Source organism: Typopeltis vanoorti, chromosome 9 (assembly GCF_054136105.1).
Source record: "Typopeltis vanoorti isolate ZY-2024b chromosome 9, IOZ_Tvanoo_1.0, whole genome shotgun sequence".
NCBI classification, from domain to species: Eukaryota; Metazoa; Arthropoda; class Arachnida; order Uropygi; family Thelyphonidae; genus Typopeltis; species Typopeltis vanoorti.
In genome coordinates this window covers 42224851-42236287 of record NC_143557.1, presented here as the reverse complement: position 1 = coordinate 42236287, position 11437 = coordinate 42224851, and the positions used below count along the sequence as shown (strand labels likewise).

The window sequence follows — 11437 nt, the reverse complement described above, 5'->3', positions numbered from 1 at the left end:
GGATTGGAAGATCCTATTGGAGTGATGACGCACATTTTCATGTTTGTAGAACACTAAACAGTCAAAATTACCGTTTCGACTACAAAGAATCCCCGTGCATTTCAACAAGTTCCCTTACCTTCGCTAAAGGTCGCAGTAGGGAATAGGATTTGCCGGTAAGTTCGTTATCGGCTGTTTTTCTAAGAAGTCCATCAAACTGGACCTGTGACTTGCACGGTCACGGCTGCGCATTATCGAGACATGCTGAGCAGTGTCGTCATCCCACAACTGCAGCAAAGAGGGCGCCTGAACACAACATTGTTGATGCAAGATGGAGCAGCTCTCCACATAGGACGTGAAGTTCAACAATTCTTCAACGCTCCACAGAGGATAAAGTAATCAGTCACTCATTTTCTATGAAATGGTCACCGCGTTCATCAGACCTTAACCACTACCTCAAAAGCATAGTGTAGGGTAAAGTTTATCTGATAGATTTGAACGACAAAATCGACAGATCATTTAAGTTCTGTTAAGCACAATGCCATATGGCGGTATCAGCTATGATACGGTTAGGGTTAGGTTAGGTGTTTGCGTGTGCTTCGTCTACTGGTTCTCTCTGCAGTTTGCTCTGTATAGGAGAACTTTAATTTGAAACCCTCTGGACTATAAAAACTTCCAACTAATCTTAACATTCCCGAGTAAAACGTTCTAGAATTAAAGAACTCTTTCTGGAAATCGCTCACACCAAACTCTTAATTTGTAGAAACTTCAGAAATGGGAAACTCCATTGCATTATGCTTAGATTGTGCTCAAATACTTATGACCTCGAACAACTTGCCATATTTGGTTGAAAGTGTGTTTCAAGTTGTGTCCTTTTGACTCAAGAGGACACAATGAATAAGAAAGTTGTAAACTATCTTAAGAGTAACAATCTTCTGTTATTCTTAAGCTAAGTAAAAATAATTATACAGTTTACACAATAGAATACTGGAAATTAAGTTTAAATATTTATTGATATATAAAATTACAACAGCAAAATATATTGTGAACGACATGCAATGTAAAGAATTTTTTTTCATCCAATCGAACCTGTAATACTATAACAGCACCCAATTTTCTTTCATAAATGAAGCTCACTTTCTTTTGGTGTTTACACTTTATCCTGTACACGAATTGATAAGATCTGTGCACTGCTTAATTATTAGTATTTTTCTAATGTAAATTAAAAGAATGAGAAACAATACAAGGCGACGAATGTGCGGAAGTGCAAGCTATGCTTTTTCAAGTTGGAGATTGGAAGCACAGAATCATATGGTGCTGTAGCATCCTATGATTCTGTGCTTTCATCCATTTTGGATGATGAGTGGAACACATTCACCATGACACTTTGCGAACGAGCAGAAAAGCTGGCAACCCAACAGCATAACGAAGTAAGGAAGCACACCTTCTACTGACTCTGGCACAGGCAAGTAAGCGTCTGTACCAGTTCCAAATAGAAATTCGCAAAAAAGCCCTTTCTGGGCTTTCTTTTGCTTTAAAGGAGACATCTGTTGGCTAAGAGGTTGAGTAGTCTAATTCATACTGTGAGCCTTAAAATATTGGGTTGATTACTTAAATAAAGAGTCAATAGGCTTCATTTCGGCGATGTAACATTTCCCACATTATTTCAAAGCCGAATAAGAAACTCAACGATAGGAATCAAAGAGTTTCATGCCGAATATAGCAAACTATAAAAGTTTCAGCGGACTGTAGCGTAAGCTAAAGCACGTAGTTCAACACTAGGGCAACTCGTTACAGTATTTCAGGTCTGGCTCCCACTGACGAGACCTCAAAAATGTCTAAACCGGTGCGGCTCTGGCTCTGATTTGAGAGGCTCTGCTTGGGGGTAGGTTTTTGCCTGTCTCTGAGTGGGGCCACCGCTGAGATTATGGCTCTGCTTGGTGGTGGGGTGAGCCTTCCACTGGGTAGAACCAATGCTGAGAAGTTCTTCTCAGTGATGGGGTGAGCCTGTCACTGAGTGGAACAAAGGTGAGTTGGGCGATCTTTCGGAATCGTCTTATTTTTAGAGCCGCTTCACCTATACAAAAGGTCTGGGTAATGACCTCCCACCATAATGTATAACATCAAACATCTCCTAGGAGATGTGCTTTACATTATGGGTAATATTAAGAATAGTGATCAGAACTTTACCCACCTTTGCAACGAGTTGCCCTAGTGTTGAACTACGTGCTTTAGCTTACGCTACAGTCCGCCGAAACTTTTATAGTTTGCTATATTCGGCATAAACTCTTTGATTCCTATCGGTGAGTTTCTTATTCGGCTTTGAAATAATATGGGATTTAATATCTCCCTAATTTAAATAACTGGGTTGATTGTTTTTGAATTATGGCCGAAGAAAACAGAGGCTGTGAGGTCAATTTTTTTATTTATACGTGTCAATTGCGTGAGTTCATCAGGTCTGTTTTGCGGGATTAAAAATCCTGCCATTGCTGTATAAGCCAGGCTAACTCATCTTCAAATCTCTTATAACGGTTCTTCATGTCCTAGAGATGAAAATTCCTTATACTTGGTCACGCCCTGGACGGGATTCGAAACCCCCCCACACACACAACCAATGGGCAAATCTCTACCGATTCCTGCAGATGGCGAAGTTGAAATTTGATAACTTTCATTATCTGCAGTAACACTTAGAGGAAGTAATGATTTGTAAGAAGCCCAAAGAAATATAAAAGATTATAAATATGAGTGAAGCAACTCAAGCACAAATGGGAGAGTGATGTAAGGATCGGAAGACTTTGTATCTCAGTCAATTCGGGATTCCACTGTCGTTCTGCTAAAGGTCAGAAAAGGCATGTAGTGAACTGTTGAGTATAACAGGAGGTAATTTGCGTTTGTCATTTACATGCTATGAGGCAATATGACACTAAGAAGTGATACGCTTAGTGCAAATAGTCACAAGAAATAACATACATATAGAAAAAAAGGAATTAAACGAGACTCAGCATTTTACGGTTATTCATGGCCTTCAGCATGGAAATGTTCTATCGACATTGCTGTTTACATCAATCGAGAGAAAAAAATAAATAAAAACTGATAATACTGAATCAAAATGTTCTGAACAGGAACATTGTGTTGTCGACTTGATGTGGTCTTAATAACTTAGTCAAGGAATTTACACAGTAAAAGAGAGGAAAAATTGTCTTATAATTAACGAACAAAAGAGAGTATATGATGATCTCTGGAAATAAAGCCAGTACTACTGCAGGCGATCTATTTATAGCGAAAGCCCGCTCACGCATGCACGCGCGCGCACACACACACACACACACACACACACACACACACACACACACACACACACACACACACACACACACACACAGAGAGAGAGAGAGAGAGAGAAATAACAGAATATTCAAGTATATATTTGAAACACTAGATAAAGAGATGGAATTGGACATGATTTCTGTTAGACGCATGCCGTGCTCAAGAGGGCCGTACCGTATTGGTATCTTATCGTATGTGCCTTGCTTTGTTAAATGATAATACTGCTCTTTATGACAAACTGTACCCTCCATTGTAATGGATATCGTAAGGTCATATTCCAACGAGATAAAGGAATACATAAGTTCTGCTTCAAAATCGTCATCTTCATGAGTGAAAGGAACCAAGTTAAAATTAAAATCTGTATTAAAGTTACTTCGTTTTATTAAACTAGCAAAATGTTATTGTCGAGTATTCTATTTGGATCTGTACTGGCTTTATTTATCACCAGTGGGGAAACTGAAAGTCCGAAGGTTGGGCAACGTGAGTTTATTTCTTTGTTCGTTCGAACGCAATGGTCATTCTAAGAGTTAAATACGCATGAACAATTCTTATGTTTTGGATTCACTTATTAAGTGTTTAATATTGAAAATTGTGGAATAATATCTTATAGATATGGACTTATCTATCAAATATTATTTCAAAAAGCGGTCACCGAGGTAGCTAATGTTATGAAATGTCCGCACATTCTCTGTTTGTATGATAAAATCCGCACGGAGGGCATTTGTTAACTCAACCTTACTGAGTGGCGGCGTAGAAAATGTACGTGTGTTTTAACGGACTGAGTGCGGGGATTTAGCGAAAGCGCAGTTGGTCTCGAAGAGAGACTGATATAATTCCTGGAAATATATGACCAGGGTTCTTGTTACATAATAGCGAAAAACGTACGAACAGATCCATGGAAGGAGATTCAAACGATTGTCATGGAAACCACCACAGTATAATACGAACGTTAGAAAATATAACAGCTAAAGAATTACATACATTGTACTTACCTGCCGATTTCCCATTATAATCAAAATATATTTTCTTGAGTTCATTGTAATGCGGGAGTTCTTTTAAGTTATATCTGTAAGATTCAAGAAAAGGAGTTAGCTGTAATCATGCACACTCTGTTCTCCAAATTGTAAACACAGTAAAGCCGATCAAACTTCATATTTAAGTACTGGACTTCAATTTATCTTTTTAATCCTTTTATGGACTTTATTACTCCTAATTTATAAATGGTTATAATAAAAGTTCATAGTTTTTTTTTTTTTTTAATTGGCCGTACAGGTTTTCTTACTGGGAATATCCAACGTTAAGGTGTAATGACATACGTATTTCAAATATCATTTTTTTCTGCATATTTCTATGTTTAAAAGCAACTCCAAAGGTTACATATAAGTGTGTAAAAACAAGGACTTAAATGGAGAAGTTTTCTACGTCTCTATGAAGATTATGAGTGATGGGCGTTTCAGGAATATGGCCATAGTATGAAAGGACAACATCAAGAAACAAATTCGACAGACTTCAAGTCTCTGAACTCGAATCATAACTGCTCGTGAGCCGTTCGCTCCTACCCAAAATGCTCTTCAGAAATAATTGAAAGAAAAGGAGATTAAAACACAAGCAAATGAGTTTCGCCCTATTTGTCAATATGAATGCTTGCATAGCCTCGCTGAAAGGTACATTCGAGTCCTAGTATTGACATTGGAGCGACTGGAGGAACTTTTAGGTTTTTTTATTGGGGCAAGAAAATGAGTGGGATTCTTTTTTTCCTTTCTTTCTGGAAAAATTGCTAGGTGGAGTCAAGAATTCCTCCTTACGAGCTAAATGGACTCAGTCACAGAGCTAGAGGACCAGAAGTTCGTTGTCTGAGGAACATGGGTGAATGTACTAAGCAAACATATTTTAATTATTGTGTCATAATGCATACTAACACGTAATAACAAAAAGCGAGCACGAGAATGCGATGTACTGAATTATGTTTAATTTTCACAAATCATTACCGAAATTAAAGTGTAATGCAATATTTTTTTTTTTCTAGCTCTGCTCTGCGAGGGATGCGTTGCAGTGATAAAAGGTAAGTAGACAGGAATAATATTGAAATCTGTAATTCGGTAAGATAAACGAATCTATTTGCTTAGATAACGAGAGATGCAATATTTCAACCATCGTATCTTTAGTAATAAGTATACGATCTATCCTTTAATTGATGTGATTCAAATTATGATCAGGTCAAACGATCTCAACCCACAATTTTATTATTTATTTTGTTTCAGAGCTTCACAAAAAACTCCGTGATTCATCTGGAAGTAAACGCCGTGTAACATCTACTTTAAATAACCTGTGTCAAATCAACAACTTTGTAGTTTACACTTTCAGTCCTCCCAAGATGATAAAGGCATGCAAATTCATTCTTGGTATGTATTACGATCTTAAGTTACGAGTGTAGTTCTCAACCCTTGGTCTCGTATCTATTTTTGACATGGCCTAGCTTTATAAAGTTAAGTTTCGACAATTTAGATCTGGTCTTCTCTTTTGAATGCAATCCCTTTTCTCATCCTTACTTTTTTTTTTTTTTTCAATCAAATATCTGAACCGCCAAAATGTGGTCGCTATTAACGACATCGCTGCCCGACTAGATGGCAGTTAGTAGTCAAAAAGGAGAAAAGATGTCGATACTGTTAATACGGAATGAAAGAGCAAATTTATTTGCTCTTGTAAGTTCAAAGGATCGCATTTTCTGCACACGACATATCACGATAGCTTGTAAGGAGATAATTTTCTGTATCAATGCAAATATGTGAATCCGCTTTGCGATGTTAGTACATGATGCACGCTTTCAGCAGGTGGTCATTATTGAATCATGCATGCGGCATGTTAAAGAACATGCTGCATGCATGATTTTTTTAAAAATTCCTTCAGTAGCGCTACTTGCTGCAACTTGTACGCAAACATTCAACTAACATTTCTTTCAGTATATCCTTACAATTTTATTGTGAAAATCGCTTCAAGTAGCAAAGCCTACTTCTCCTTAGATAGCCTCTTCACATCACCTGTCTTACATTTTTTTCTTAAAGAAAAAAACTCGGTAGTTTTCAATAATGACAGTACGTTTTTGTTGTTACGGCTATCTTGCAGAGACTATACTTCCTCACTAAAAGCAACATTAGTGAGGAAGGATAATAATACAACATATTTATACTCTGAACAATATCAGTGATTATCAAGCTGCTTGTCTTAGCATAGGAGTAGTTTTTTTCTACACCGACAATTCGATTTTTTTCAGAAAATCATCGCAGTGAGTTGGAAAGCAGCCTCATCAAGTATTACAAAAAATACAAAACCGATTCCAACCGAGTCCTGCAAGAGGAGTTTTGCAAGAAAACGACAGATTCTTGTGAAGGAATGGAACTACCACCCGACAAAAAGGAAGAGAGGGTGAGTACAACTTCAACTGAATTATTCTTTTGTCTATTTAGTAAAATATTGGTTGAAAGGAATCTGTAAAAACGTCATTAATGTTAACCACCACGATTTATGTTCTTATTCCTTCCCTCCTCTTTTACCTTGCGGTGTCGAGGATTTTTCTACATTTAACCACTACCGTATCGAGAATGAAGTGGTTAGTCGAAAAAACCCTACCTCCGTAAGAGACCGAGGTAGACTTTTCTTTATCTGACCTCTTTAGTCGAAAGAGGTCAGATAAAGGTTCCTTTACGTCACAGACGGGAATCGAACCCAGGTGTTTCCGACCAAATTAGTCTATACTGACTGAGCTATGGAGGCTCATGATTTATGTTATTGTTCAAAATTCAGGTCATTGATACTCATGACCACCGCTGATCCACCTACACAATGCACGGATAAAATATAAAAATAAATCTATTTCATCTCCGACCATTGCTCAGATTTATAAAATCTCAAACACCGAGGCGTGCTGTTGTTTTAGATTTCCTGATGATGATGATGTAACTTTCCTGTTTGAACGCAAAGGTCACTGTTTTTGCAATTGAAAGTTATAGTTTTAAGTCGAAATCATTCTATTGTTGCTGCTATTCAAACCTTTGTTTCAAACAACAAAAGAACTTTAGGAAGTGTTATTGATACTGGGGTCGATATTTACTCCTTGGGGACACGTTCGGATTTCAAAGTCTTTGATCTGGACCATACAGATAATGATGATATACTTGACAGCAAGACCCTTAAACATACTCATGGGAAGCAGTTTCACTCTGCCTATTCTACGATGACATTCAACGGCCGTGCAATCATAATGGGCATAACAAAAGATGATTACAGGTAACCTCGCTTAACGCGAATTCGATATGCGCGATAATCAGTAGCGCGAGTGAGTGAAATTATATTATTTCCCCTGCTTTAAGCGAATGATTAATCAGTTAACGCGTTTTTTTTTGGGGGGGGGTATGCGAAATTTTTTGATTTCCAGATTTTCCGCCAATCTGCAGTGAGCGGAAAATCTGGAAATCATTAAAAAACACGAAAGTGGCGCTAGTAATACAATGATTGTGCGAGACCTGGGATACAGCGAGTCTACTGTTTGGGCTATGTTAAATAAGAGCAAAGAATACAAAGAACAAGGAAAGTTGCTACTGGTTCTTTAAGCATGCGGATCACCCGAAATAGAAGCCATTTAATGATCGAGATGGAACGTCTTCTATCACTCTGGACTCAGGATTATAACCAAAAAAGAATACCTCTTAGTAGATGGAATATTCAGGCAAAAGCTCTCAATATTTTTTCCTCGTTGAAAGAGACCAAATTTCAAGAGGAATGTGAAAGTTCTACTGCCAGTTTAGGATGGTTTGGCTGTTTTAAAAATCGAACTGGACTGCATAACGTAAGAATAACTGGGGAATCTGCTAGTGCTGATAAAGATTCTGCGGTCAAGTTTCCTGAAGAATTGCAAAGGATAATTCAGGAGGGTGATCGTGACGATCGACAAATATTCAACGTCAACGAAATTGGTCTCTTTTGGAAGCGTATGCTAACAAAAACTTTTCTAGCTAAAACTGAAGCATCTCAACCAGGATATAAAGCATCTAAAGACAGTCTTTTATTTTTATTTTTACGCTTTTATTAGAAGGCAATGCCTCTTAATAAAAGCGCAAAACTCAAGCCTATATTAGTTTATCGTGCGCAAAATCCGAAATCTAACATTATTGAAGAAATCGGCACAATTGGATTTAATGAACTGGATAATGAAGATGTGAGAAACTTGCTAGATTCCCATTCAGAACAGTTAAGCGAGAATGATCTCGTTCAACTAGAAGAACAGCGTGCTTAAGAAGAAGAAGATATGGAGTGAGAAAACAAGAAGAAAATGTTATGACTAAGAAGGTAAGTGAACTTGAACTTGAGCTAGTTTTCAATCACATTGAGTATGCTAAAGAAATTTTGTTTGATGCCGATCCTGATATGGAACGAAGCTTCGAAATTCGCCTAAATCTTGATAAAGCGATCGCTAGATATCGCAAATTGCGTGACAAGATGATAAAGTCGAGGTCTATTCAAACATCTTTACTTTTTTTTTTTTTTTTTTTTTTGTAAAAAAAAAAATACCTCAATCAAATGTTTAGATCAAACTTTTAAGCAATTGATTTTTATTGACTTTGCTGATTTTTATCCTCTAATATAGCTGATACTGTAATGTTTTTCAAACTTTACGCTAACTGATGGGTGAATTATAATTATTCCTATTGTTTATTGTATTGGCTTAACGTGATTTCGCTTAGCGCGCATTAATTGATGGATTAATTAATAGCTTTAAGCGAGGTTTTCCAGTATCAGTTATTCGCTCTTTTATATATCTCTGATACTGTTAAAAGTGCACTATTTAAATAGAAAGACTCACTCTTACGATATTATCTGTTAAGTTACAGACAATCAAGATGCAAAATCGAACTTTCTAGATATTCATTTAAGTTAGAGCAACATCCAAGTTACGCACAAAGTTAAAAATAAAATAAAATATTCATTTATTTCTACCCCTTTTCAGAAAAAAAAATTACATATTGACACATGAAAAGAACAATATTTAAAAAAAAAAACATTTACTACTATTCATGTGTAAACATAAGGTAAATGAGCCGGTTTCGTTTGGTTTGGGCCGAACAACGAAGACCGAGGCAAGTGTACTTAGTCTGTTAATTGTATGTGTTCTGCGGTAGGTTTGGAAATAAAACTAACAAAACTGAAAATCAGAAGGTCAATATTGATATTCTTCTAAATTAATCCAAAGTATGTTAAGTCAACAAAATAACGCGAGTTCACGATATTGCGCCCCAACTAACATATTTCATATCACGTGACTTTACGATAGAAATGCTGAATACGATCCATATGTTTAATTAGCTTATCTCACTTAAAATCCATATTGCGGTTTAACTTTACTGGAAGTGCTTGACGCTAAATTATCAAAATCCTTCGATCAAGGTGAACATACTGACATGTATAGAGGTAACAAAAGTAATAGCTGAGCTTGCTTAGTAACGGAAGTTCCGTTAGTAAGCAAGCTGAACTATTACTTAGTTCCGTTAACTAAGAAAAATCTTGGTGATTTGGAAGATGAAAAATATTTAAGTGGCGTATATTCTGAGATTGTTCTTGTGTATGAAGGCTTTCATACTATTCTTAACTGCCTTGTTCAGACGGTTAAAATAATGCTAATTTTATACATAAACAAAATGACCTTTTTTTTTCCCTGTAAAAATTGGCCTTTTTACTTAAATAATTGGATGGTAGGTGAATAAGTATTTAAAGTACCATTTCTGAAAATCCCGTGACTGAATTTAACCATTTCTTACAAAACTTGTGAAGATTTCCTAGAAATAAAATTAAGCGACTTATTTTTTTTCATCTCGCATCAAGCTTACCAAAGGCCTCCTAACGGAAAAGCCATTACGAAGACAGATATCAGTCACAGGTAACGAGCGTCTAGCACGAATCACAAATAGGAAATGATAACAACATCTTAGATTTTATTCAGATTACTCAAGAGAGACAGAGTTTCGTGAAAAAAAATTTCCCCGTTCGTTCACGATTAGAACGGGAACGCTGGCGTGCCGAACAATTTACAATATTCGCGGTCTACCAAGAAAGACCCACAGTGGCACGAAATTGGCCGAGCCGAGTAAGGCGATGGTTGCTGACTTCGCAGATTAAATGAGATGCGACACAAGGCGATTTCGAGATTAAACCTAGCGTCCTAATCTCACCAGAAGCTTAATTGGAACCGTCGGGCTTCTGTCTCAATTAATTACGGCAGATCACAGAAACTTGAATCCAATATGCCGAGCACTTTTTTTTTCTTCGTTCTAATTTACGTTGCTATGCTGCAGTAACTTCGCAGAAAATTTAACTGCGGATTTTAAGATTTCTGCCTTCGTGATTGGACACTAGAACGCAGGATTCGAGGACGTGTAGAATAATTTTTGTAACAGTATATTAGGAATACAGAAGTATTAATCACATCCTCTCCTTGTTTTTCAGGACCTTCCTTCAGGATTATCGTTGGACGAGGCCAATGAACACCTTCAGAATATTGGAAAGGAGGGAGAGAATCTGGACGATCTTCATATTGAGTCAAATATTGAAAAGCCTCCTCTGTCTACTACACCGATGCCCAAAGAAGAGCTTTGACAATAAAACAGTAATAAATTGTATATTTAGGACTCTCTTTATAAAATTGTAGATTTATTTTATACCTGTTCTTATTGTACGACTCGCAGTTCAAAACAACAAACCAGCAGATGGTTTCCAAAATTGAAGCTAAACACAGATGCAGGAAATAAAACTATTAACATTAAATTAAAATCTCGCCAGTAGATGGTGCTTGCCATTATGCTAACTGTCTTAGCACTATTACTTCAGAAAGAATGGATATATCTTGCACCCACGTAACAAATCTTCCATAAATTTTCGTGAACTCGGACGGAATTTGACCAGTTTTATTGGACTTAATAAAATATACGGTTTAACAGGATTTGCTTTTATTTGCAAGGTCTGAACTCTCTACTTTGAATGGAGCCCTCTACGAAAATCACTAGCGGAATCAAGACTATTATTATGATGGCTCATTGGATGTAGGCTATTAATTCACGGATTGCCATGATTAATAGCCGTGGTG

General features: G+C 36.9%; 1 protein-coding gene across 1 annotated transcript; it reads left to right on the top strand.

Annotated features, from left to right (window-relative positions):
* Positions 1 to 3602: 3602 nt before the first annotated feature.
* LOC150103006 (uncharacterized) lies at positions 3603 to 11012 on the top strand. The gene is made up of 5 exons (XM_090398254.1): positions 3603 to 3786; positions 5333 to 5368; positions 5568 to 5708; positions 6578 to 6729; positions 10801 to 11012. The coding sequence occupies exons 1-5, from the start codon at positions 3702 to 3704 to the stop codon at positions 10948 to 10950; spliced, it is 564 nt and encodes a 187-aa protein (XP_090254380.1). The 5' UTR covers positions 3603 to 3701; the 3' UTR covers positions 10951 to 11012.
* The last annotated feature ends 425 nt before the right edge of the window (positions 11013 to 11437 follow it).